The sequence below is a fragment of the Centroberyx gerrardi genome, chromosome 12, assembly GCF_048128805.1.
Source record: "Centroberyx gerrardi isolate f3 chromosome 12, fCenGer3.hap1.cur.20231027, whole genome shotgun sequence".
Taxonomy (NCBI): Eukaryota; Metazoa; Chordata; class Actinopteri; order Beryciformes; family Berycidae; genus Centroberyx; species Centroberyx gerrardi.
The window spans coordinates 16,339,672-16,365,615 of record NC_136008.1 but is presented as its reverse complement, the minus strand read 5'-3'; the positions used below and the strand labels follow the sequence as shown (position 1 = coordinate 16,365,615).

The 25,944-nt window shown below is 39.5% G+C and overlaps 5 protein-coding genes and 2 long non-coding RNA genes across 15 annotated transcripts in view; 3 read left to right on the top strand and 4 right to left on the bottom strand.

Annotated features, from left to right (window-relative positions):
• LOC139914125 (uncharacterized) overlaps nucleotides 1-4,931 on the top strand; it is a 34,583-nt gene extending 29,652 nt beyond the window's left edge. For 6 of the 8 annotated variants that reach the window (XM_078287133.1, XM_078287134.1, XM_078287132.1 and 3 more), the window contains 5 exons: nucleotides 1,359-1,760; nucleotides 2,348-2,470; nucleotides 2,675-2,794; nucleotides 2,885-2,965; nucleotides 3,105-4,931. In XM_078287133.1, coding sequence (XP_078143259.1) covers nucleotides 1,359-1,760; nucleotides 2,348-2,470; nucleotides 2,675-2,794; nucleotides 2,885-2,965; nucleotides 3,105-3,134 — 756 coding nt within the window. In that variant the 3' untranslated portion in view covers nucleotides 3,135-4,931. The remainder of the gene's footprint in view (nucleotides 1-1,358; nucleotides 1,761-2,347; nucleotides 2,471-2,674; nucleotides 2,795-2,884; nucleotides 2,966-3,104) is intronic. The other 2 variants (XM_078287135.1, XM_078287136.1) reach the window with 2 other exon arrangements.
• A 95-nt stretch (nucleotides 4,932-5,026) lies between these two features.
• On the bottom strand, nucleotides 5,027-8,767 carry LOC139914116 (casein kinase II subunit beta). Of its 2 annotated transcripts, XM_071902318.1 has the most exons (7): nucleotides 8,693-8,767; nucleotides 8,229-8,304; nucleotides 7,362-7,464; nucleotides 7,155-7,270; nucleotides 6,955-7,030; nucleotides 6,641-6,830; nucleotides 5,027-5,981 (listed from the first exon to the last, which is right to left on the bottom strand). In XM_071902318.1, the coding sequence occupies exons 2-7, from the start codon at nucleotides 8,298-8,300 to the stop codon at nucleotides 5,891-5,893; spliced, it is 648 nt and encodes a 215-aa protein (XP_071758419.1). In that variant the 5' UTR covers nucleotides 8,301-8,304; nucleotides 8,693-8,767; the 3' UTR covers nucleotides 5,027-5,890. The 2 variants fall into 2 exon arrangements, with proteins under 2 accessions (XP_071758419.1, XP_078143264.1); XM_078287138.1 differs by lacking the exon at nucleotides 8,693-8,767 and having other exon boundaries at nucleotides 8,143-8,243.
• A 272-nt stretch (nucleotides 8,768-9,039) lies between these two features.
• Nucleotides 9,040-11,109, bottom strand: LOC139914119 (allograft inflammatory factor 1-like). Its single transcript, XM_071902324.2, has 6 exons — nucleotides 10,969-11,109; nucleotides 10,689-10,750; nucleotides 10,311-10,377; nucleotides 10,153-10,194; nucleotides 9,762-9,939; nucleotides 9,040-9,284 (listed from the first exon to the last, which is right to left on the bottom strand). The coding sequence occupies exons 1-6, from the start codon at nucleotides 10,985-10,987 to the stop codon at nucleotides 9,197-9,199; spliced, it is 456 nt and encodes a 151-aa protein (XP_071758425.1). The 5' UTR covers nucleotides 10,988-11,109; the 3' UTR covers nucleotides 9,040-9,196.
• Nucleotides 11,110-12,062: 953 nt separating this feature from the next.
• LOC139914107 (uncharacterized) lies at nucleotides 12,063-13,230 on the top strand. Its single transcript, XR_011784744.1, has 3 exons — nucleotides 12,063-12,162; nucleotides 12,507-12,833; nucleotides 12,940-13,230. It is a non-coding gene; the product is annotated as an uncharacterized LOC139914107 (long non-coding RNA).
• A 227-nt stretch (nucleotides 13,231-13,457) lies between these two features.
• On the top strand, nucleotides 13,458-14,944 carry LOC139914124 (uncharacterized). The gene is made up of 4 exons (XR_011784745.2): nucleotides 13,458-13,703; nucleotides 13,809-13,868; nucleotides 13,957-14,019; nucleotides 14,128-14,944. It is a non-coding gene; the product is annotated as an uncharacterized LOC139914124 (long non-coding RNA).
• On the bottom strand, nucleotides 14,735-18,711 carry LOC139914123 (uncharacterized). The gene is made up of 8 exons (XM_071902329.2): nucleotides 18,584-18,711; nucleotides 16,417-16,686; nucleotides 16,034-16,321; nucleotides 15,668-15,952; nucleotides 15,313-15,567; nucleotides 15,089-15,193; nucleotides 14,977-15,002; nucleotides 14,735-14,868 (listed from the first exon to the last, which is right to left on the bottom strand). Exons 1-8 carry the CDS (start codon nucleotides 18,654-18,656, stop codon nucleotides 14,746-14,748), a joined length of 1,425 nt encoding a protein of 474 aa, XP_071758430.2. The 5' UTR covers nucleotides 18,657-18,711; the 3' UTR covers nucleotides 14,735-14,745.
• A 1,578-nt stretch (nucleotides 18,712-20,289) lies between these two features.
• On the bottom strand, nucleotides 20,290-25,643 carry cyp21a2 (cytochrome P450, family 21, subfamily A, polypeptide 2). The gene is made up of 11 exons (XM_071902327.2): nucleotides 25,349-25,643; nucleotides 25,075-25,164; nucleotides 24,816-24,970; nucleotides 24,463-24,558; nucleotides 24,045-24,155; nucleotides 23,858-23,944; nucleotides 22,083-22,166; nucleotides 21,727-21,840; nucleotides 21,462-21,628; nucleotides 20,628-20,731; nucleotides 20,290-20,537 (listed from the first exon to the last, which is right to left on the bottom strand). Exons 1-11 carry the CDS (start codon nucleotides 25,440-25,442, stop codon nucleotides 20,290-20,292), a joined length of 1,350 nt encoding a protein of 449 aa, XP_071758428.2. The 5' UTR covers nucleotides 25,443-25,643.
• Nucleotides 25,644-25,944: the final 301 nt, after the last annotated feature.

The window sequence follows — 25,944 nt, the reverse complement described above, 5'->3', positions numbered from 1 at the left end:
TTGTCTTAGGACATTGTTTTAGGATTAGCTGATCGGTGACACTGTGATGTTTTTTTTATATATACATGTGACCCTGAAACCACATGAATTCAGCACATGAAAACAGCAATCAAAGACATGACATCTTTTTCCATAAAGTCTGGTTACTGGGTAATTTTTCAATATTCTTTGTCACAGTACATAGTATTTTCGGAGACCTTGAGGCAGCTTAATAGTAATACATATTAACCTTTGTCCTTCACCAGTATTTGGCAAGGCATTATGTAGCAATTGCAAGAGATTCGTGATGCATGACTTTTTGACAATCAGTTTTGACCAAAAGAATAAAAGGCATTCCATATACAGTACATATGATTGTTTGTTCCCTTCATGGAGCCTGGATTTTGTTATTTAGATTTCAGATGTTTCATTGAAGCGATCTTTATTATGTATTAATGAAAGGCTAACTACTGAGTGGTGTAAATGGCACAACATGTTTGCAATCCCTCCCTCTTGAAAAAAATCCAGACCAAAAAAAAACATTCCATTCTGACACATATGCATGGCATTCATGCTTGTACATACCTGAAATATATGCAAGCACTACACACTCAGTATCTACTTAATTAGGTACATCTAGGTGTAGTACCCCCTTTTGCCTCCAGGACAGTCTGAACAAGGTGCTGGAAACAGTCCATGCTGACTTGAAAGTGTCACATAGTTTCAGCAGATTTTTCAGTGGCACATTCATGCCGCGAACATGCCGATCCACCTCAGGTGTTCTATTGGGTTGAGATCTGGGGACTGTGCTGGCCGCTGCAGGAAAGTAAAGTCACCATCTTCAGACAATGTATTTGTGACATGCCACATTATCCTGCTGGAAGTACCAATTTAAAAAAGGGGAGACTGTGGCCATGAAGGGATGCACCTGGTGTGGCATTCAAACACCTGGTGTAGCTTTCAAATTGTTGTGTTGAATTGGTAATAAGTTGCCTAATGTGCAGCCAAAAAACATTCCCCACACCATTAGAGCACCACCTGCCTTTATCGTTGACACTATGCAGGATGGATCCATGGATTCATGGTGTTTACATACTTGTGGTCCACCTTTCAGCCACTGGACTGCGACGTTTTTTTGTTTATCACACCAATCCTGGGTCACTATCTGGAGGAGTGATCTGTTTACGTAAATGGGGAGGTGTACCTAATAAGTGGATACTAAGTATACATACATACTATATACATAAACGCATATATATTTAACTCATATGCATACATAATAAAAAATTTATGTAAATGCATATTACTGTACATATTATGTCAGTAGTAACATTTCACCTATCCATTATCATACAGTGACTATGTTATGTCTTTTTTAGAGTTTGTGCATTAGTCCCACACGGGACGGTTCAGACACTAAGGCTGCACATGAGGAAACCAGCAGCAATTTGGGCTTCTCAGGCGTACCCAGCCCCACTGCGAGCCGAAAGAGCGAGCCTGATAGTGTTGAAGCCCATGATGCCCCTGATGTGGCAGAGCCGTGTGATCAGGAAGAGGGTGTAGTTTCTGAGACCTCCTTGGTGCCTATCGTAGAGGTGGAGATGGCAAAGCTGCCTCCCTCCCACCGCCTGTCCAGTACGGCTATAGATGAGACCCAGTTGAAGGAGGAGCAGGAGGAAGAAGCTTCATATCCTGGGTTGGAGTACTCTGGGAGGATAGTTGGATCTTCCCCAGCCTCCTATTTCGTGAGCGGTGGTCCCCATGTCATACGCTGCTTCCAGGTAGCCCACCCCCCACCTCAGGGTGATGCTGATGCTGATTCTCTGTCTCTGCTTGGCCTCTGTATGACTCCGTGGCTGGCACACTTGCTCACCCCTCTGCAGCATCATTAGGACTAGCAAAACAAAGCTACGTCTAATCTTTGAATCTGTAAAGGTAGTTGAATTATGTGTGGGCGGCATGGATTATGTTCATCATCAGCATGTTTGAATGTAACAGTATGCTGCAGAGGTGTTGCATAGTGGTGTGATAAGTTCTCAACTATGGTGACGGGTTGCCATAGCACTAGTACATTCTTCTCTACTCAGTGTTGTTTCTGACACATTGACATGACTTTCATCCTCTATCCAATCCACTTATGGCTTGGGGATTTTCTGCTTCCCTTTTCCTTTCATAATAGCTGGTGGTGGGAAGCATTATTGATCCCAATAATGGTAACAGTTAATAAGTAACTCGACTGTTGTGGTAAGAGTTGATTTACACAGGCAATGGCTTATAAGGGAATGCATGGTGTGAAATAAAATGGTTGCTGTGAGAGGTGTGAGGTGTCTGGTCACAGCCACTCATGGGGCTATGCTCCCATCCACAGCCCCCTCTGGTGCAGACCCAGACAGTCACCATCACAGCTGTCTCCAACTCCCTATCCAGTGACATCTCCACCACAGAGGTCCCTATCGTCCCGACCAAGACCATCACCTATGAGTCTTCAAAGGTAGGGGCTCCGCCGCCTGCTCAGCCCAGATCTGTCTTAGCTATGGACAACCCCCATCTATCGCCATCATTTTGCATGGAGGGGATAGATATAGAGTAAGCAGGTCTGGGAGGACCAGGCCAGGGGCTCCAAGCTGAGCACGAGGCAGCACTGCGCCACACCTCAACTAATTACTGAGTCAACCTCGCTTGGTCTTCTCCTCAGGTGGCAGTCGACGGGACAGACGAGGACAAAGACGGCACAACTCTGTCCAGCACCCGTACCATTACCTCAGAAACCACTAGTGGCACCACAGTCACCACCACTACCACTCACATCTCCAAGGTCAGCAGTACAATCTCTCTCTGGCTTTCTATTTATTTTATTATCCTCTCCAACCTCTCTGATAACCCTTTTTCCCTTCCCTCTTATCAGGTAGTGAAAACTGGATCTTCAGAGTCTCGTGTAGAGAAGAGAATTGTCATAACTGCGGACTCTGAAGCTGACCAAGACCAGGTACAGATAAATAAATCTCTATAACCTTCTGCCCATGACACATAACAGCAATGGACAGAATATTGAGGATTAAGCCTCATTTTGTCTTTACCAATTCATATTAAGACTAATACAAGTACACCAAATGTGTGTCTTCCAGGAGAATGACGGCGGAGCATCAGCAATGTAACTGAATCACCACCTACATTTCTACCAGCACCCTCCTTCCCCCCCACCCCCACCTCTACGTCAGACTGCAGCGCTCAGTAGGCCCTGGCCAACACACACACACAGTGACCAGCTCTATCTACCACACACACATACCTGAACAATATCTCTTGAATCCACCTCTGCACCTAAAATTAGTGGATGACTGATTAGATAAGTCTTAGTAGAGGATCTTAGCCTAGGTAGAGAAGGGTAGAAAAGATCAAACGCTTATTTCTCATCCTGGTGTTCAAAAAGCCTAGTTTATACATTTTTATTGTTTAAAAAAAAAACAGAATTTTCAGTTGAGTGATTTCCCTTTCATTTGCTTTTAAACGCTTTTATTTTCCTAGGTTCTTACTTTGAAAATTATTCGACGTTTTTACATTCTGTTAATTTTATACAAATGCACTGTTTTCACTCTAGTTTAGACAAAAGTTTCAGTTTCAGCATTTATTCCCTCGGTGCTGCTAGGGGAACATAAGACCATATTCAAGGGAACTCCTTTTTTGTTTACTTGTTGTCTTTTTGAGGAGCAGACTTTTTTGTGAAATGAAATGACATACCTCACATTAACCTATGTGAACAAAGATATTCTGTGCTCAAATTTGGACAGCTGTTTGGCTTTGTTCACTGCTCAGGTAAAAGGAAAAACAAAATCCTAAATATTTTCTTCCCCAACTAGCCAAGAACTAGTAGCCTACACACTATTGTAAAGTTTGAATTGAAAATTGATCTATTTTGAAATGTTTCTCTATTTTATAGAATTAATGCTTTTATAGTATTTGTATAAATTGAGGTTTTTAAGTTATTCATGTCCATCTACTTATTGAATGGTAGGTTACGATTTTGTTGTTTACTCTGAATTTTGAGAGGTCCCTATCAAAGACCTCCTTACCTGTCTTGCCTGACACCCTGAATCATTGTCTTATTCGTTTCCTCTTGTAATCCACCACCGAGTAGGCTATATCAAACTTTTCAGAATTTAAAAACGACAAAGGAGTGCTTCCCTCTGCCCTACTTTTTGTTTGATACCTTCGTAAGTGATTTGAGTATATTTGGTTGATAAGAAAAGTTTAACAAGCTTTGGTCTGTTTATCTCAGGTTTTGATATTCTTTGTAAGACTACAGACCTCCGTATGATTGTATGAGGAATGTCCAAATATGTATATCCATCCTTACCTTAAATGTACATTTTTGTTCAGCCAAGGAGGTCAATAAATATGAAGCTTGACTGTCACAGTAACCATGTGTAAGAGGTGAAGGCAGCTGTCCCAGTGTATGTGGCTTTTCTCTCATAGGGGCACAATGTTTGTCTTTTTTACATGTTCTACTATACAGTAATTTATTTGTAAAGTAGGAACTGTTTCATGTGATTCGTTGTACTGTGATGTTTCAACACAAGCCAGTTTCCAGGCTTCTACTAAAGATGTCACAATGTTAAATATTGCATTATTAACCAAGTTTGTAAAGCCTTTTTACCACATAGACAAAGTAGATTGCTCTCACTTGCTGTATCCTGTATTTTTCCGTAGGAGAAGAAATGCTTAAAATATACGAAAACCCTTTTAGCATGTTTAGCATGTTTGGTAGCAGCCTTTTTTTTTTTTTTACCTGAAAAAGCGTTTGGTATTGTAGCTACATGAACAAGGACAACCCGTTCCAGAAGGAAAACGTAGAATTTCACATGAAGAAAACTAGATTTTAGACATTGGAAAATATTGCTTTCTTGTGACCTATCCCTGTCTTTTTATGAAAAAATAAAATATGCATAATTTTGCATTTTAGCAGGCTCTGTGTCTATGTAAATCCCACTTCACTTAGAACTGAAAAAGTATCCATGAGATCTTTGTAAGAAATAAATATTTAATGCCATTCACTTGTTTCATAGTGGATGTTGCCGCATATTTGAAACCAGTCAGTCAACAGGATAATTATCACCAAACTCTTAAGACAGAAAAAGATTGTAACAGTTTGTAGATTGTAGTACCATAATGTAAACAAAGTATAGCTGCAAGTAGAGAATTATCAGGAAAATGTTGATGTTACAGGTGTTTTAACAATGAAGCAAGTGCACAACCACTCATTCAATGAAACCGGAGACCGTAACAATGAAATGGAAACCAAGCGAAGGTGCATCTTCAAGAAAACCTGACTTTCACCCTCTAATCTGGTGTTCCTTGTTTCTTGCAAACAATACCTGATCACATTTACATCCATATGTTGCCGTTAGTGACAAATGATGCCCTCACCCTGAGGAGCAAAGCTTACGCACATTCCAACATTTGTTCTGCAGCACAGGTAAATGTGATTTGACACAATTCAACATTATCTTTCAAAATGATCGAATCACTGATATAGGCCACAGTCGCTATACATCTAAACCAAAGCTTATATTGTCACTGAATTAGTCCTTTTTCTGAATAAGAGAAACCAGCCTTAAAAATGTGAATAAAAAAACTGACATCAATTCAGGTAAAACATTGTATCAGGAGATGGATCCTTTGGGAATAATAACGTTTAACACAGGAGAACCAAACTTTTGCTAAATTGTAAGTGTTTTACGACGATAGGAAACAGGTGGATCTAAAAAAGGACTTAAATGTGTCTATCTGCATTGAGATGGGTTGGGAGTTCTGTACAAGCCTTTATTGGGATTACAATTAATCCATCGCTTGGAACAAGTAGTAAACGGCAAAAAAAAGTCTCTGTATCCACTGTCTTGGTCAAGGGTAAGTTCTAGCGAATTGTCTTCACTGGGCTCTTGAAGCTTGAAGCAGCCTGAAGTTGGAGTTGATAAGCCATTGGGTGTATCTTGAAACCATATAACCTAAAAAACATAAGAAAATACAATCATTTCCCGTTTGTTGAAATTGAAAGGGAACACAAAGAATTCTCTTATTAAAATCACTGTCAAAATCAGTGCAGAAGGTACATTAGAAGGCAAGAAAAAAAAATGGCTGTTGTCATGGCCATCAGTAGCCAATAATCTGCTTCATGCTACCATCTGAGACAATTCAGGGAGTTTATGGTTGGATATTCTGCAGAATCTTATAATTACTTTCCTATAGACCTTCCAAAAGAGCGAAGCAGCTATAGAAGGTCATTACTACATCTCATTTGACAGTTATGCATTGGTTAAAACTATATACATCAATATCCTACTGACTACAGCATCTCTAAGTTTATACTATATTGTCAGGGTCCTGAAAAAAACTTGGGTCTCCATTTTTATGCTTCTTTACTGTAACTAACAGCTGACATTATCCCCAAAGTGTAAAAAATGGTTCATGACCATGGGCCAAGCCTAGTTCTTGAAAGTCAAAAATACACAAGCAACAATGAGATGATAAACCAGATTTGCTCAACATCTGAAAAGATTATTTTCTGAAGACATATTTCAGTCAGAACAGGGGATATGTAAATCATACTGTCAATAGGTTCATGCTAGCAATAAATGACAAGCGAGACAGAGTAAGGCAAACAAACCTTGGCACAAACTGGTTGGCTGGTCGTTTTGGACGGTACTCTGGGTGCACCATGAAGAGCATGTGGGGGAATCCTGTCCCAAAATAGGCCCCGTCTGTGTGGTGGTGTCTGGAGGATTTTGGGGTGTACACATCCATGCACTTTGGGCAATAAAGCTTCACCATGGCCTCACCTGGGATGTCTGACAAACCTGCATAGGACAAGAGATGACAGAGTGGAGCATGTCTTCATAAACAAAGTTCAAAGGTGGAGCATGGCTCTTACGTAAGGGAGGCCATGTTTAATGTGAAGGGAATGAAAAGAATCAGACTTACCAATGGGAAGCATGGGCTGATTCTCACAATAGACTCTGGGGCAATAGCCAAAATCCCCTTGTTGATACTTTTCCAACTATTAAGAACAATAATTTCAGAAAAACCATTGTTAATGCTTGTCATGGAGCACATAAGAATTAGAAATGAGAATAGCTAACTAAAGCATTTGAAACATAGACTGATTCTGTAATGTAGCTTACCATCTGTGCAATGCCTCTGTTTGTGAGGATGTAACGTGCATGAATAAGCCCATAGAGCATCTCCGCTGCCTGCTCTATCAAGTCACTCTGGTTGGGGTTGTCTTCAAGTTCCTCATCTGTCAAATGAAAGTTTATTGAAGTAGTTAAATCAGTGACAGTGCTTGATCTCATTTCAAGTGGGAACGGCTACTTCCCTGATGTTCTCACCTGGCTCCAGGTCGAGAATCATGTCCAGAGCCTGGCGATAGTGGGGCACCTGCTCATTCAAACCTGTCAGGTTAAACTTGTCCTGTATGTAGTCCTCATCAACCTGTAACATAGGAACAGAAGACAAGGCATGGCTATCCATAACATTGATTATCTGTTGCTACAACGTGTTGCAACGGCACACACTCTGCTACAACACACTGATGTCAAAGCACTGCATAAGAGCTTAAAAGGATTAGTCAGATGTTGCCAACGAAGAAAGCAAGGAGTTAAAATTAGAATTGGGTTGTGTGAGCCTATGGGACAATCCAGGGTCACACACTAATGCCAACATGACATTAGCCACACTAACTCCCAGTCTTGTTATTTTAAGTGAACACTTTCACATGTCTCTTTAAGGTGCTTCTTGAGTGAGCCACTAATACCCCCCCCCCCCCCCCCCCCCCCCATCTGTGCTAAAAACTAAAAATGTATTAAATTCATTGGCACAAAGAAGACTTATGTGCAGCTTTTACCCTGCAGCCATTATTAAGCATTAACCAGGTAGGCTATGTGTTCAGGCCAATAAAAAAGTGAGATATCATGTGGGAAAGCAGAAGTCTTCATTACAACTGAATGTGGGCTGTGCTCATCTGGAAGTCCTGGAGATGAAAACTGTAAATTCAGTCCTGATTGTTGTTCCTGATTGCTGTGGCAGTAAGTTGGCAACTATGTCAACTTACTGTCATCTTTCTTTATAGAGTTAGAGATGCGATATGGTTTCATCTGGACTTCAGCCGACTTTGAAATGACACCAACAGCTCATCACAACGACCAGGTGGATGTGAGACTTTACACTTAGCAGGGAGAGGGTTACTACAGACTAACCTCACAGAAGAACTCATTTCCCCTCAATCCGCAAAACCAGGATATCCACGAGACCTCTTCTGAGCTGCTCATCCTCCTGACAAATCAAAACAAAGTCAGCGGTGCACCGTGATGCATTTAACGTCTAACGTTAGCTAGCTAGAAACCAGCAGCCTTAAACACTAAAGTTATGAACTTTACAAACACGGATGAGGAAATTGATTCCACCGTAGGTATAAAACTATTCAAATGAAACTCAATTCTCTCAAGTACATTAAACATTCAATTTACTTTAATATAAATAACTGTCCCTTTATCTTGGGTAGCTAGCTCCTGATTTACACGCTAACTTGCTTGCTGGCTAACGGTAGTCAACACGTTTAGTATAATACGAGATTTTGTGATATTTAACTACCATCTTAAAGTAGGTACAACATTATCTCAAACGTAAATATGACAGCTTACAGAAAGCCACTTTTACTTACCCTTATATTAATACATTAACTAGCAAGCTTGTCTAGTTTACGACTCCCTGGTTGACAAAATAACAAGTCTTCCGGTCTTCCGGAGTTTTCAAAATAAAAGTCCTCATGATGCATGGTGGGAGCATAACCACCCGTAACTCGGGTGGCAGTAGCCTACCAAAGTGAAAGATAGGTCATATTTATGGAGAAAATATGTGCGTTAAATAATAAAACAATAATAAAATGTGTGTAAAATGTGTGTTTTCACTTGAGATCCTATTATATATTTTCTCTGGTCCGAGAAATGTATGGAATATTGTCTTCGGTGTAAGGAGAAGGGACTCGAAGGATATAGTGACAAAATAATGTCCATTTGATAAATTCACATTTTAATACATTTGCCATCCAAACAATTCCGGTGCAAGGTGTCTTTAGGCTACATTCTAGCCTATGCAGGTCTGTATCTGCTTACTATAAAACCAAAAGTCATTAAAGACAGACAGGGCCAGTTGGAATGCAGATGCTTCAGGGTAGGTCTGAAAAGGTCTTGCGGCAAGGTGGTCCAGCATTTGTGGGCTCCTGCTCCTTACCCTTGCCCTCAAACATCAAGATCCTTCAACAGAGAAAGGGACATGTCAACTGCTGATAGATTGCAATGCATTGCATGGTGTAATAGTCTTTAACATTTCTGCATTAAACAGTCTTCATTAGGCAGATCTTTAAGCAAAGGTTTTTCAAGCTTTTTTCTTCATGGACCCATTTATTTAAATTTTTTATAGGTACTAAGTAAGTACTAACTAACTTAGACTAGGTTACAGAAGCTTAATTTTATAGAGCCAGTCAATGTAATATAACCGGCAGCTTCATAAACAATAATGAATTTTCTATCAAAAACTATCAGCTGTTTATTTTGAATGATTTGGGGACTTATTTTAATCTTCCCTTGACCCTAATCCTCCTGTGACCCAACTTTGGGTCCCCACCCAGTGTCTGAAAAACGCTGGCCCATGCCTGTACATATAGATGCAGGCTTTATTGGTGTGAATCAAGTACTATTGAGTGTTGTGTAATAATTGTTTTATAAACTCACAGTTTTAGAATTGCGTTTCTTTTCCCCAGCATCATGTTCAGGAAGTCGCTGTAGCCGATGGGCCGGGGCTTGGTGTCCTGCGCTGACCCACCAACCACCTCTGACATCATCTTTTTCAGTTCCAAGTGAGTTTTGGCCACTCCTAGTTTCTCCAGCATTCGCTTTAATCCCATCATGTCTATGAAATTGATAGTTCAAAGAAGTGAAAAGTTATCATAGCCTACCTATAATCTGAGTACACATCTTTGTGAGTCAAACTGAGTGAAGGCTACAATGAAAAGAGGTGTAGTAGAGGACACGGATGGCTTATCAGTAATCAGTGCAAAGATAAGTATGATGTATTAGGGTTATAAGACTCTTGTGGTCAATAAAGATAACGGTGCAATTTTACCTATCTCTCCTTGGTCATTAAGATCAAACTCCATGTATTTATCTGTAAAAAAAATAAAATAAATAAACGAATCAAAATTCATGGATGTGCCCATATTGATAAGGGAATACAGATTGTTTTACAATGCATCATGTATTTATAAGTTCTTGAATTCTCACTTTTAAACATGTCGAGTTTTGAAGCAAGATCTTCCTCTTCTGCATACTGGGGATCTGAGAGAAAAGCCTTTAGAAGTAAGAAATCAATGATAAATAAATCAGACATCATTATGATTATTATGATGATGATGATGATGATGATTATTATTATTATTAGTAGTAGTAGTAGTAGTAATATTATTATTATTAGTAGTAGTATTAATATTAGTAGTAGTAGTAGTACTTGCGGTAATAGTGGTAGCAGCAAGCAGTAGCAGTTGTGTTTGGATTGAGCCATTGATTTGATGTATTATGCAAAGTGCTGCATTGCAAAAGACATTGATGTCTATTGTAACCGGATGAGTTGACCTAAACACGTCAGCCATCAGTTCCACTCACCTCATTGATAGAGTTCAGTTTCTCTTCCTGTTGAGACTTGATAATGCCATATGCTTTACCCCCTGTGAAATGAACAACCATACAAACACACAAAAATATCACATTTCTTTCTGGCTCTGGGTTCCTACTCACAGAAGGAAGTCTTGAACATCATTATGCAAAGAAAAAAAGAGAAAAATACCTGTTTGTCGACATATTCATACGACTAAATATGCTATAGGCCTATAGGCACAGAAAGTCACAAAGGCAAATAGACATAGCAGAGGACAGATAGACTCACCTTGAATATTCTTGTCCATTTCTCTCCACTATGGTGAGTAAAACAGAGAGTGAAAACTGGAGTGGGAGTGCTGATACTGACAGTGTGAAGAACTATGGTGGTGTTTCTCTAAATGGAGATAGAAGAGGAAGTGGGGTGTCAGAGTTTCAGTGAGCATGTGACCATTAGTGAAGTTCCCTTGTTACATTTAGCCTGCACACAACAGACTGAAGTCAAATGGAGGTTGCAAAGGGGACATCTTGGTGCATCGGTGAATTCAAACAGTCTGACTTTCACCAGAAAAAGAGTAGATTAAGGAGGCTACTGTTGTATCATCCAATAGATACAGTTTAAATGAGACACCTAAAACTTAAATAATGTCTAATATACTTGATTGGCGCATTCAAATTTCTAAGCTTCTCTGTAAAAGTCCATCTGACAAAATGATGTAAAAAATAAGTTGATATTTCAATTATGGAAGGAGGGATGATGTTCAGCATGCACAGGTGTGACCTTTTAAATAGGCAGAAATGTGATGTGTCGCTGTTATATTGTCTTGGAAACCAACAGTTTGCTTACAAGGCGTGTTTTTAAAAAGTGAAATTGTTTGTGAGACCGATGAATAACTTAATTGCAACAGGCTGCTATGGCCACTAATTTTCTGTACCCCTTTGTTCTTGCCACATGGTGGCACTATTTGCCACAGATACACTAAAATGAAAAACTACAGCTGTAAGAAATGTTTGCCTGCCCACTTCATGTATAGACTTCTGTATGACTTAGAGCAGTGGTTGAAAGATAATTTGGGGCGGTCACAAGATGATTTGTGGGATAGATAGGAAAAAAACATCTTTCTAAATTAATTATCATGTCTATTTCTTCTGTTTCTTCTCTAATTTTTGCTTTTTTCTTGCGAAATACTGAATGGTTTTCTGCCTCTCGGCCTCCTCTGATAATCAAATGAAACAACCTGAAAAGGGAAAATCATTCTCTGGTTGGTTGTTCACTCCCCTGTGCATCCTGTGACGGGGAGGGGGCCAAAGGTTTCGAACTACTGACTTAGAGAACTGAAAAGAGGTGGAGAGAAAGCCACAGCAGTTCAATTTCTTAAATAATCCATCTGCTGGGTTACATTATAGACACAGATAATGGCACATTTTTATCTTCTGGGTCTTTCAGTATTGGTTCTACTGATAACCATATCAGAATGCACAGGTGAGTAGGTTATTGAGTATTTTCTTTACCAAATTCAATCAGTGAATATTATCAACATATTTTGCATGTTTAGTTTCCTGTTTTATTGTCAGTAGACTAAAGGAGTATACAGTATATACCAATTGAGTGTGATCTAAAAGGTGACATAATTAGATTACCTATTTGATAATAAATGTAATAATATTTCTAATGTTTGTAAAAATGATGAGATTTATTATAAAATTCTGATTTACACACCATGCATTTGTTTCTGAAACAGTTCAACACTACAGAAATGTACTCTGACCATCAGTCTCTGATTCTCAGACTGATTCTCATGTTAGTCTCTTCATTTTAAATTAAAGAGAGTCAAGAGATTGCGTCAGCCAGTCGAGAAGAAGATGTAGTTCTCCCTTGTTCCATACCGACCATCATGGGTCCAGAGAGCTTCTACAGAGTCAAATGGACAAAACATGCCACAGATCGTTCCACTCAACCGAAGGTTGTCCTTGCCAGGCCTGAAACATCCAAATTCCAGGATGCTGAACGTGTTAAATTGAGAGCCGATGGGAAGGGAGACATGTCTCTGTCTCTGACAAGATTAGGCAAATCTGATGAGGGATTATACAGCTGTGAAATCTGGCAAGGATGGGACTGTATTCTGATCAAAAATACCACTCTTAAAGTGAAAGGTAACATTATCCCATTTGTCTCCCCCCCTCCCCCCCTCCCTTCTCGCTCCTTTCAATTACACCCCATTAATAATGTATTACATCAATTTTATCACCCCTCTTGAAGACTGCAGAACCCTTCAAGCAGTGAAGGCAGCACCCGGCACACCAGCTACTCTGAATTGCCTAATGAACATAACTTCAGCACAACAACTGCAAAATGTCTCCTGGGCAATGGTGAAAGGAGACAGTGAAAGCCCAATATTTCAATACTCTGATATTAGCCAGCAGAGGGAAAGGCTTGAATCTTATGGACCATCATTATCTATCCCATCTGTGGATCTCAGTGACAGTGGTTGGTACAGATGTAAGTACTTACTTGGCCAAAGTCAGCGTTGCTTTGAGATCAAGCTACAAGTCCAAGGTGAGATATTAAAGTATTATTTGTTATTATCTCTATCAACAATTGATGTAATACATAACTGCTATGTAACTATTGTGTTTCTTTTATAAAGTGGGAGATGCCGTTGTTGTCACAGTTACTGCCAAACAGGTTGTGAAAGGTCTGACGTACAGCAATATGTTACTTCTTAATTCAATCGCATCACTGAGCTCATAACTGTCAATTATAGTGTTAAGTGTTGGACTGCTTGCTGTGGGATTATGATGTTAAAATAAATGCTTAGTTTGACCTCACATCTTCTTCAGCAGGTCTAACCAGTGACGATGTATTGGAAACCAATGACAGAGGGAGCAGTGGAGCTTCTACTGGAGTCGTGGCTTTGGTCATCACTGGGGTTGCCATTATGGCTGCACTGATAGTGGGAGTCGTCATCTACTGCAGACGTTACACCCAGAGACCAGAGGCACCCAGAGCCCAGAGGCACCCAGGTCTCATCTACCTAGATGCTATTTCAATTAACCCCTAAAATGATACTAATCCAGTTTAGAGAAGTATTATCATAACTACATATCATGTCTCTCACTGTTAATCAGGTTCGCTTATGGAGCTCAATGATGGCAATTATGAGAGTGTGCATTTTCCAGCTCTAGAAGGTGAGCACCATGTTCTTCTCTGAATAGTTTTAGTCCAGCCATCATGACATTTTCCACTTCAATGATCACTTCTGACTTCACCTCACAGAGCTTACAGAGCTACGAGTCAACAGTCTGTACAGACATTTCCAGGAGGAAGGCATGTGTACTTGTGAGTATTTTGTTTAAATCGTTTTGAATAATAAGTTATAGACTGACACTTTGTTCTCATTATAGTCAAAAGTAGTCAAATAATTACATTTTCTTCCTTTTATTGCAGTTCAGCGTCAGTAATTTCAAGCCGAGATGACTTGCCTAGCTCAGAAAAATGAAGTACTACCATCAAATCTGAATTGCATTCTGTTCTCTCTTCACACTTCTGTACAATGTAGAAACTTGTAACATCTGTTTGCTTTTAAAACATTTGAGTTATGATTGCAAAAGAAGAATAACAGTGACTGATGATGAGTAACTGCTATTGGAAAATACTTGTCCTTAGACTGTTGAAAACACTCTGCCTCATTACCCTGTTTAAATCAATACATCTAACCAGCTGTCATTGTATATGTATGTATGTATATATATTTTTTTAATGAATGGAGATGTCACTATGTAATCTTTCATTTATATCTATAATCCAATTGCTTAAATTCTATCTGCACAATGATATGATGCTGATGATGATGATGATGATGATGATGATGATGATGATGAATAGTCATGGGGGAGGGAGGGGTGTCAGTAGCATTGATGTGTTTTTTTATTCTTACAAGAAAGGAATGGGGTTTTTTTTAGATATAAAAGTGTTTTTTGGAACACAAGTGATATTCTTGCTGCACTGAGGTTGAAACTACTGGTCAAAGCTAAAATGGAGTCGATATGACACTTTTATTTAGAACTAGTTTACAGCCTGCAGTAGATCATAGAAACTGTCACTTGTGGTGGTTGCTCCTCTTTTGGGTTGCCTTTGGCGGATTACTTCCTCATGATCTAGATCCTCAATATCCGCATAGACATGAGCCTGTGACGAAGGATATTGGAGTTATTACATTAAAATTAGGAGATAGTCAAGTTAGAAAGAATATTAAACCATTATTTTATTGCACATCTCTCTTGTGGTTATTCTTACCATTCCAAAACTTGACAGTTCATTTCCTGCAAAATAGAGAGGTGGGAAAATCAACCATTTAGGCAAAACGGCTGTACAGTAGTCATATAGGTACTTCAGTCATGTGCAGTACCTGCATCCTTATTGCGCTTCCTCTTCACATACATGTAGAGTCCTCCAGCAATTGCACATAACAAGAGGCCCAGGGGAAGGGCAAACCACGCAGCTGCTTGCAGAGCTGTTCACACAGAAGTATTATATTTTTTTCTTCAAATTACTATCAACAACTACGGTGCAACTTCTCATATGTGGATTTCAGTCAAGAAAAAAAGCTACAATGCAGTGTTGCATACTTACTGTTAATAAAGGTCCACATTTTTGCAGCCATTACAACACCCTCTCTAGACACAGAACAGGCAACTTCATCTCTTGTGATTTGAAGATCTAGGAGGAATAACTTGGAGCTGAGGGTGTTATTGGAACTGCTCTGCCAGCCATAATGGCTGCTTCCAGTCCAGGTTAAATTGAAGTCTTGTTCACATTTTGTAACAGCACAGGTAAGCAGACAAGTCAAAGTGAGATTATGTCGTCCTGGCCCATACTCTGAAGTAACTGTGGAGACAAAAGTGAAAATAAATGTTCAAAGCAGTGACATTAAACACTGCACAATTCATAGTCTGTTTTGGCATTTTTGGAGAGTTTTAACACTCACTGTCCAGGGTGTGCAGGCGGATTTTGCTGATCACTTTTCGTTCACCGACGGGCAGCGAACACCGGTAGTCCCCAGAATGCAAGGCACTCACTTTGCTGATGACCAACGAGGAGTCTTGGTTCACATGAAATGCCTCTAATTGGCCCTTACCAGGTGTGACATCATCCATCAGTGACCTTCCATCCAGGTCCCACTGCATCCTGCCACCCACACCAAGAGAGGAAGTGTTGCCACAAGAGAATGACACTGACTCACCCACCACAGCAAACACTTCCTCTACACCATCTGGGTGAAAGGGAGCGCTGGTTACACTTTGTACATACAGCGCATATTCAATTTATAGCACTGTAAAGCTCAGTTTAGTACCTGGTAGTGTTGTGGTGTAACTGGTGGTGGTTTTAACAGTGTCTTTCTGAGTTAGTTGGCATCTCCATTTTCTGTGATGGTCCGTCGGCTTTAGCTTGATGGTCAGTTTAGAGAAGCAGTCAGACGGACGTTCCAAGTGAAATCTACTTCCATATATCTGTGTGTTGGCCTCAGTAAGCCACTTGATATGTATTCCACTGTGGTTACAAGATGGGACAAGTCCTTTATATAAGTTCAGGGAACAATGAAGTTCTATTTTTTCCTTATCTGCAGCACTTTGTTGAGTAACTGAAGAAACACAAAGAAAAAACAAAGTGATTACATTGACATTGTTATTCATTGTTTTTCAAGAGCGTTTTGAGCTAGTAAGACAAGTAACTTACCAAGGAGAATCTCCAGTGAAACACTTGAATTGAATGTCCCATCATCGCAAGTGTAACGCCGTGCATCATCTAATCCCAGATGATCTATGTGTAGAAAGCAGTTCTTTGCCACCGTGCGGTACCGTGGCGCTGTCCCCATGCCTGCCTTGACCACCTGAGTGACTGAGTCTCCAGCCATGTTCCAGTTGACAGAGGAGCAGGATTTGATGGAAGGTATGCCACATGGTAAACTAATACTGTCTCCCAGTGAAGCAAACATGACCAAATTACCTGTTGGAGAAGATGGAAAAAGTAGCACTTAATAGCCATGGTTATTATAGTTTTGGATGTTTCATTGTGTGAGTTTGGTAGTTTGAGTTTTGTTTTTTAGTTATTTATTTGTTTATTTTTACAATTGTTTAGTTTTAGTTTTGCTTTAATTTAATTTCAGTTCTAGTTTCAGTATTTTTAGTAGGCGTAGTATGTTTTAAAGGTGTAATGATATAAGTTTAGAACAGGTGTTCTTTGCAACAGGTATTTTTATACAAACAACAAATCATAAATTCTCTAAGTAACATGTTAAAATTACAAAATATATAAAACACAAGCGTTAAGAATTAATCATGAACTAATGAAAAATGCAACCAGTATTAAACAGATAGGAGCTCCCACACTGGGAAAATGTAACGCTTAAGGCTTACACATAAACATTTTCCATTTGTGCATTCATTGTCTTTCCCCAGTTATTCCTATTAGAGCATGGTGGGGCTGGAGCCTATCCCAGCATGCATTGGGCAGAAGGCAGGGAAACACACTGGACAGATCGCCAGTCCATCACAGATACACATAAATATCTTGAGAAATCCAGAAATGTTCTTTTCTGAGAATTATGTAGTCTTACTTTGATAAGAAATCTCAAAATAGAGTTCAGTAGTGCACTGTGTGACAGAAAGTAATACTTAAGTGCATCATATCATACTTATTATATGACAAGAAAATTATAGTACATATCGAGGGCTTGGAGCCAAAGGGGCGTAAGTGCGATTTTGGGCGAATATGAGTAGCCTATTATATATCAATTAAAAGGTCTCAGTGAGATCTTTTCAGTGCCAAAAGGACACAACTGAAATCATGACACATAAGTTTTAATTAAACAAAAACTGAAAGCCGTAACAGTAAAAGTATGGTTTTGTTTGCTGCCAAAAGGGCGTAACTGCACTTATGCCCTTTTTTTGCAAAACCCCACTTTTGACACTGAACAAGCATTGTGGGTAGAGGATTCTAACAGCACTTAGGTCAACTGAAAATGCATGCTGACGTAAGTAATACTAGCATGGCAGCATGATCACATCATTTTTAGTGTCCTATTCATATCCTAATTAATATTCTAGGTCAATATTAGATGAATGTAAATATGTTAATAGTCCCATGAAATACTTAGGCCTATAGATTCAAAATGTTATTTTATAATGTTAGGAGTGTGAACTGATCAAGATGAGCTCTGGTAGTAAGACTGCTGGTAGCTGAAGTTATCCCTCAGTGTTATGAGGAGTTTTACAGGTCTTTGAATGTGTCCCAGGACACATCAATAAGGACCTACAAAAATGTATTACACTAGCAAAAGAAAAAAAAGTGGTAGTTTAGAATCAAAAGTAGTTTCTTATGTCTATTAAAAAGGTTTATTAAACGTTTTTAACAGAAAAAATGTATCAATCAATTTGATATGTTCCATGTAGCCTACAATTTTAAAGGCCTTGGTGAAAGTTGCTGAGCATTACTTCAAGATAAAGATATTCATTCTGATCTTGTTTTATATTTCAGTATTGATTGAAGTGTAGTTGCTAGATTTGTATTAAAATGAATGTGTTTTACAATTGTTTACTTACATACGCCCATATTCTGCATGGCTGTATTGGGACAATGTTTGTGCCAAAAAGGCGTATTTCACTCTTCTGCCATTTTCTAAAAAAGTTAACAAATATAATTCAACTCAAACTGTAGCAGTATTGTTTTTATAGTAATGCTCAATCTGATAACACAAAAAGTTAAAATATTGTGCTTAGTATGTGGTAACGGCAGCTGATCCAAGTTTGATCAAAATTTGTTTTGGCTCTCCTGTAAAATCTACTATAACACACTTATGCCCCTTTGGTTCCAAGCCCTCGATATCATATATTTTCATAATTACCAGATGGCTGAAGTCCAAGTGTTGCCTGTACAAGAGAGAAGAGACAGAGTCTTAGCAGTGAAAAGGAAACCATCTTATACTCTCAGCAGATTTTCTTGCTTATTGCTAAATCCTATGGCAGTTAAATTTTTCTAACTCTCATATTCAGGAAGTGACAGGCAGGCAGCTCATACCCGATTTATCCAAGGCCAGCCCACCAGAGCATGAGACCTTGGGCACAAGTATCTGTTGGACCCCTGCGTAAACTTAGCCTGTTCTCAAATAATGCTTAGGACATTACAAATGATGTGTCTCATGTTGTGTGAATGCTTCTCACAACCTGATGAATGATCTGCAAATGATCTGACATATGAAACTGTTCATATGTCACAAATACAGGCAGATTAATGACACTGAGTTTGGATCTATGATAACCTATAATCCCCATCCACTTAGGTGTTTACAATCATTATTATATATAAAAAACATGCAATTCTGCCATACCATTTTTTTTAGTGGTACCCCATTTTAAATAATCCAATAAATAACCTCAAATGTCACTTATAAGATCATGTGTTGATTATATATGTTTTGCCAGTTTCAAGTTCACAGTTTAAGTCTTTTCTCACTGGTGTTTTTAAAGTTGTATAGGTGCTAAAATTCCCTATCATTCCCCATTAAAACTGAAATAAAGTAAATAAATAACTAAAGGGATGTCTTTGTTGCACAGGGCCATAAGGTGCATGATGTCCACACTGGCTTACCCCCTGTTCACCTTTTTGCTGGTGCTGTTGTGTTGCTGCTACTGCAATGACTCCTCTGCCAGTGACTGCAGACTTATCAACAGACGAGTGTCACCCACAGGTAAAATAATATATTATAATGTTGCTATTCATTGGCTTTGTTTGAGTCATTGTATATCATTTTTTTCTGTTGGACAGCTAATGAATATGCATATAATAATGCCTTCTACTCTAGTAAAGAATCTCATTACTGTGATCCATCACAGTAGATCTATCAGATGGCCATTTATGGTGAAAACTTCTATACTTCTGCTAGACATGCCTCTGAAAGCGAGTGTTTTCACATCATCGAAACATTATCATTAGTTTCACATCCTGTCAGTCATTGTTAACATGTTTGTCCACAGGGTGGTGCTATTGGGCTGTGTGACAGATGTGCACTTATTATTTTGCAAACTACTGGTGGTTGGATTGGAGCAGTTGGACCAGTTTATTGGTCCAACTGTCACTATATTAACTATAGAAACTACAGATGATAGTTCCTCCTGAATGAAGTTCATTTGTTCATGCTTTCTTTCCTAGGGGTGCTGTCTCTCTATTTCCTCTCTAGGCAACTCTGACTACCTGCTTGATAATATTAATGTATAGAAATTCACCAGAATTAGCACTAACAGTGCAGTTTGTTTTACCTTATCAGAGGTGAAACAAATCGCTAGTAAAATTGTATAGCTCTGGCTTGGGTTTCATTTACCAAAGCCATGTTATTTGGTGATGAGCAAATACAAAGCATGTACTAAATTCAATTGTTGCTGCTCCTTTAATTCAGTACTAAAGACAGATACAAATATTAATGGTAAACAGACATGTGACAGACATGTCAGTAATGATTTAATATGTATTTATAAAGTTATAAATGCACATAGAAGTATATAAATGTACATTGTCTAAGCAACAATAACACATTACACCGTTCTCAGTTTAAGGTTAGGCCGCAGGTCTCGGACGTGCTATAACTGTGTAGGACTTGACCTTGAGCACCACACTAGCGACTCCTCTCAGGTCAGGCAGAGAGGCCTCGCTTTCAGGAGGGACGAATTGGAAATCTCTCAGCAAGTAGGCAGTGAACAGAAAGAGCTCCATTTTGGCAACAGACTCCCCCAGGCACAGCCGAGCCCCCCCTCCGAAAGGCAGCAGTGCGCGTGCTGAGCCTCCCCCACCCTCCAGAAAGCGCTCTGCAACAGAGAGTGGCTACTGTTAACTTTATTTGAACTCTGCTGAGCCAAGTGAAAGGAATGCGCTGCACCCAACGGCTCAGGAGCTACCTGGTCTGAAGTGGTAGGGGTCAGTCCAAACTGCAGGATCGTGGTGTGCTCCGAAGAGATTAGGAATGATGACAGTGTTCTTGGGGATGAAATAACCTGCAATACTGAACATGTGCAATACACACTGAGTAGAGATTGTATACAGTTGAAATGCATAGCAGGTAACAGAGTTAGCGAGACATATGTGGTGATAGATTTCCAAATCAGAGCAGCAGTAACTTAACTCCAAACAAGTGGTCTTTGTGTATACCTGCTCACTAACATCAGAGTTTTTCACCCAGACCCACAGTCCTTAAACATTTCACTGTTCAGGTAGATTCACTGTGAAATAGTCTGTATAGCCTATTATAGGTTTGAATTGACTAACTAGTAATGCACAAACCCATTCTAGCTAGCTACATTTCTGCCTGGATCCTGATGAGTTCCAGGTTTACTATTTGCTTTGTGTTTTTCTCTCTCATGGTTTTAGGTTGGTTGGCTACTGCTTCATCAAATGGGAAATCCTTGTTATATAGTGTTGTTTTAAAGATTTTGTTTTGCATTAACATAGGGCCAAATGGAATATTTTACAATCCTGTCGTGCTTCCATAACGTTGACACTGGGCCGGCATCAGACCACATTTCTAAGCAGTTGACCTTGGGCTAAACAACATTTTTGGTTGTTGTTTCTGTGTCAGACCCATGAATCCTCCTGCTCCTAACAACACCCAAATCATCTCAGCACCTATGTTGCTTAAATTCTACACTTCGTCAAATGTTGTCAACTGTATTGTAGTCACTGCCCTGTTTGTGGCATGCTCTGTCAGTAGCACTGCTTGTTGTAGCTCAGCTGACCTGCTGTCTCTGATGGCTCTGTGCGGCACTGCCAGTGGGGCTACAGGCCTGAGTCTGAGCACCTCGTTGATCACAGCACACAGAATAGGGAGTCTGTGTCTGTCGCTGTACTTGGGGTAGCGTCCCTCCAGTACCGTACACAACTCATCGTACACCCTGCTCTGCACCTGAAGATGAAAGCAAGAGAGGAGAGAAACACAGTGAGTTAAAATTCAGCGTTTGCTGAATATGGTTTGTTGTGGTATTTTATGACAATGTGCTGTACCTCTGGTCTGTGCAATAGGAAGGCCACAGTCCAGTTTAGCCAGGCTGCAGTGGTCTCTGTCCCCCCAATGAGAAGGTCCACAGTGGCCATGTGGACATGAGTATCTGTCAGGAGCTAGAGACAATACATGTCATTCAGTACAGCAGTGTTATTTATTTTTGATAGCCTAAAGGACTATGAATTTGTGAATTTGGTTAATTTCAGTTCAATAAATTTGAACTTGAGTTTGGATTGGAAATCAAAGTCTAAAATAGGGGGAAAGGTAGTACATGGCAGCAGAAATTAAATCTGATTGAGGTACAATTCATATTTCTGGAAATTCCATGTAGTCAATGGTGCATCAGTATAGTATTTACCACTCCATCTGCTGTGCTGTGACGCTGGTCCAGGCCCTGGAGCAGAGAGCCTGTGATGGCGTCTTCAGATTTCTTGTCTTGCGACTACACAGGGGACAACACAACAACTAGTAAATATAAACATTGCAGGAAATAGCAGAGTTGGGGATTGGCTGATTCAACTCACAAATTTGATGATTTGAGATTTGACATGGCAGAAGGAAAAATTAACTTGGACTTGAAATGGGACTTAAACATGTGATTGAATTGAAAACATTTTTTAAGCCTTCTGCCTGTTTCCATGGTGTCTGATATGATTTCCCCAGTGTTACCTCTTTTTCTGCTCTATAATAATTTATCCAAGTTGACTAAAAGAAGATGCAGAAGTGTTTTCATGCATGTAATTTAGCAAGTGGATTGAGTTTCAACTTGACGCCCTTACTGATTTTGACTACTTGATTTGACTTGGTGTGCCACATTGATATTTGGACTTAAACATGTTTTTTGGGGGAATTTATTGCACACAAATGCTATATTACAGTGCAATTAGGTATTTATTTATAGACACGTGTATGCATTTCACCAGAGGGTTCACGTGCAGCGTCAGGCATTTGCTACACCAGCAGGAAGGCATTTGGAGTCTTAACACACTGGCTGCAAGTTGCATTTGATTTGATTTTATTTGGATCTCTTTTAGCCTATTGGCTAATCTTCCAAGAGTCCACATTAAAAACATTTAAGCATACAATAATTCATATTATACAACACATAATTATTGACACACATATATCATATACATACATGCATGACACATATAACCTACATACATTGACACTTATCCCGTATGGACCTACATATATACACATATTAATCTACATGTGTTCACTCTACAAACCTACTGACAGTGCAATACAATAGTGTGATGATAACTACATTTAAATCTTGAAATCTTGCAATCAACAATCCAACCGCCGTACTGTTCTTGAGTGAGTTATTGTAATGAATTCCATAATTTAACAGTTCTGAAAATAAAAGTCCGTCTTCCCATTTCAGTTTTTATTTTTGGTAGTACATAATGATTTTTATCTCTTATTCTTATGTTAACTTGATGTTTATCACGTACTAATAGCAGTTTGTCCTTAATACTAACTGGCTTTTTAAACTTTTGAATTTTTGAAATTAGTACTATAGAATGTTGTCTCACATGCTCTACTACTGTGGGCCATCCCATTGTAATATGTAGTTCACTCACTCCTTTTTCAAACCCACACCTTAAGACCATTCTTGCTGCCTTGTTAAGTGTGATCTGCAGTCTCCTCATATCTCTCTGAGCTGCATTGCCCCACACTGCACAGCAATAATTAATGTGACTATAGATTAGACTATGAGATATTACCTTTAGAATGTCTTTAGATAAAAACTTTGCAATTCGTCCAACCATTCCTGCCATTTTCATCACTCTTTTAGAAAGATCTGTAATATGAGCCGTCCATGAGAGATTGTTTTGTATTTTAACTCCCAATAATTTGACTTCTGTAACCTCTTTAATTTGAACACTGCCATATGTTAAATACCATGGCTTCAATTTCTTCCTCTTTCTTGTAGTACATATAATCATATTTGTTGCATTTACAGGACAGTTTCTCTAACCACCAGGCCAATCTACTGTATTTTTGACCTGTCTCTTGACCTGTGACTTGAGCAAGATGGCATAGGTGAACTTTTGGAAAAATCTGGTGAATGTTAATTAGTGAGCCATATTTTCAACCTTTTGTATTGCATTTGTTATTACAAACCTTGTAATTGTTTAGGTGTGTCCTTATGATTTCATCTCTCCTGGCCACCTCTTTCAGGAGACGGGCAAACGGAGGATTGGGTAATTTCTGTGAGAAAAGAGAACATCACATAATGTGTGAAATCCTATTCTGAATGTGTTAGTGTATACCCTGTTAATTATAGTCATCATAGTGAACATCTACTGACTCTGAGCAGTGGGAAGGAGTCCAGAGCAGAAATCCACGAGGAGCCCCACAGAGCAACGATCTCATTCAGACAGCTGTGCAAACGCTGCAGCTCCACTGAACTCTTGTCATACTAAAGAACAAAGCAGATTTACAAGTTATTATACCCTACCACTGAAATACTCTGTCCACTAACAGTGTCATTATGAATTTACAACTTTGGTTATTTCTTATGTAACTCAAACTGCTAAGATGGGCAACATAAACAGCAACCTTGCCCAATTCTCAACATCACCAGGCAACCAAGCACATATCTGCCACAACCACATGAGAAAACCACCACTGTTCATTGATGAAAAACAGATTTTTCCATCTCTAATACTCTCCTTTTCATTTCCTCAGAGGGCACACACTGTGCTGAGGGGAGGACAGACACTCACTTCTTTTCCAAAAGCCAGAGTGGTGATGACATTACTGGCTGCCACAGTGAAATCCTCAGAGAGATCCACAGCACTGCCTTGATAGCCCATCAAAACCTAAATGGTAAAAGATTCATTTTCAGCAATGAATAATAGATAATCGTTTTAAATATTTTATTTGTTTATGTGACCATTTTGGAAAATACCCAACATTTGGGATGATGAGTGTAGTGGAATGGTAACGCTGTCTGGATCTCTCCTTTTCCATTTCAGGCTATTACTTTTTAGATGAGGCACTGTATTGTCTACTTATTGATGCTGTCTTGCTATCTGTTCCTTCTCTTACAGTACACTGAGTGTCTCATGTTCTGTACCTGTCGCAGGTGCAGCGCCTGTCTCTCAATCACATCATGCAAAGACCGCTGGGAGCAACGCTGCAAAGCACCGTGGACTAGACGCCGATGTGCCTTCCATTCCTCGCTGTAATCCCCCAGAGAGATGGAGCGCCCGCCCCCAGACACAATATCTCCTGACAAATGTATGGAATCGAGGGGGGAGGAAGAGGTTGAGGACAACACAATATTTATCCATAACACTGTGGCTCAAGTGGCAGAAGAAGTTTGAGTCCTTTACCTGTGTAAGAATGTGGTCTCCCAGCAAAGTCTGACCATTTCTTGACCAGTGCTTCTCTTATGACGTCATTACTATTAAGCACCACCATGGCTGGGAAAAAAAACACAAAATACAAACTAACAAGGGGTTTTGATACAGCGGAGAGTCCTAATGTAGACATATAGATAAGACATAAGTAAATACAGAAATGTTCCTAAAAGCCTTGACTCGCTTGTTATTTCTGTCAAAATCTGACAATTGGGTAAAATCCAGGAATCTGAAATTGACTGATTACTAGTGTTGCCGCATTTAAGGCGGTAGATGCTTCCATAGCGTTGTGCCAGGTTGGTCAGGTGGATGGGCAGGTGGTCGTGTGTCAGCTCCATCATATTGCCTAAGAGAAGGAGGCTGGGAGGACCTGGGAGGGAAGGAGAAGAGGAGCAGGGAAGAAACTGATAGAGATATTGCAGTAGTTTAGATTCAACTACTGCGTGGAGGAGTTAGGAAAGACAAAGATAAGAAGGCAGAAAGAGGATGATTAGTAATTAAGTCCAGTGGATCAATAATTAAGTCCAGTAGCGTACACGGTTGTCCATGTGTTGAATATCTGTCCCATTCATATCTGATTGTGGTGATTTCAAGTAAGCTAATAAAGCAATAAATATGGTCAAATGGGATTGAAAAGAAAACTAGATGGCTACCTGTAGACTTACTTTCCTTGTGATCTCCCTGTATGGATCTGTCTCTCTGTCCAGAAATGTGGATCAATAACGTCACGAGCACTACAACCACGAGCACAGCTACCACACTGATCACTGATATTTCTACAGCCATTCTGTGTCTTATTGCTGTCCCACTTCAAAAAGCTGTTCATCTCTCTGCTGGCCCCTT

What these genes read in the sequence shown, in the direction of transcription:
- LOC139914116 (XM_071902318.1), bottom strand. Translation starts at nt 8,300, where the DNA reads ATGAGCAGCTCAGAAGAGGTCTCGTGGATATCCTGGTTTTGCGGATTG. An exon ending in GAAATGAGTTCTTCTGTGAG is followed by an intron (nt 7,465 to 8,228) that starts GTTAGTCTGTAG and finishes CCTATGTTACAG; the next exon opens with GTTGATGAGGACTACATACA. An exon ending in GCCAACCAGTTTGTGCCAAG is followed by an intron (nt 5,982 to 6,640) that starts GTTTGTTTGCCT and finishes TATGTTTTTTAG; the next exon opens with GTTATATGGTTTCAAGATAC.
- LOC139914119 (XM_071902324.2), bottom strand. An exon ending in AAAACTCGACATGTTTAAAA is followed by an intron (nt 10,195 to 10,310) that starts GTGAGAATTCAA and finishes TTTTTTTTACAG; the next exon opens with ATAAATACATGGAGTTTGAT. An exon ending in AGAAACGCAATTCTAAAACT is followed by an intron (nt 9,285 to 9,761) that starts GTGAGTTTATAA and finishes TCTCTGTTGAAG; the next exon opens with GATCTTGATGTTTGAGGGCA.
- LOC139914123 (XM_071902329.2), bottom strand. Translation starts at nt 18,656, where the DNA reads ATGGTTTCCTTTTCACTGCTAAGACTCTGTCTCTTCTCTCTTGTACAG. An exon ending in AATGTGGACCTTTATTAACA is followed by an intron (nt 15,194 to 15,312) that starts GTAAGTATGCAA and finishes CTGTGTGAACAG; the next exon opens with CTCTGCAAGCAGCTGCGTGG. An exon ending in GAAGCGCAATAAGGATGCAG is followed by an intron (nt 15,003 to 15,088) that starts GTACTGCACATG and finishes TCTATTTTGCAG; the next exon opens with GAAATGAACTGTCAAGTTTT.
- cyp21a2 (XM_071902327.2), bottom strand. Translation starts at nt 25,442, where the DNA reads ATGATGGAGCTGACACACGACCACCTGCCCATCCACCTGACCAACCTG. An exon ending in CACACCTAAACAATTACAAG is followed by an intron (nt 22,167 to 23,857) that starts GTTTGTAATAAC and finishes TCCCCTGTGTAG; the next exon opens with TCGCAAGACAAGAAATCTGA. An exon ending in AGAGCCATCAGAGACAGCAG is followed by an intron (nt 20,732 to 21,461) that starts GTCAGCTGAGCT and finishes GCACATGTTCAG; the next exon opens with TATTGCAGGTTATTTCATCC.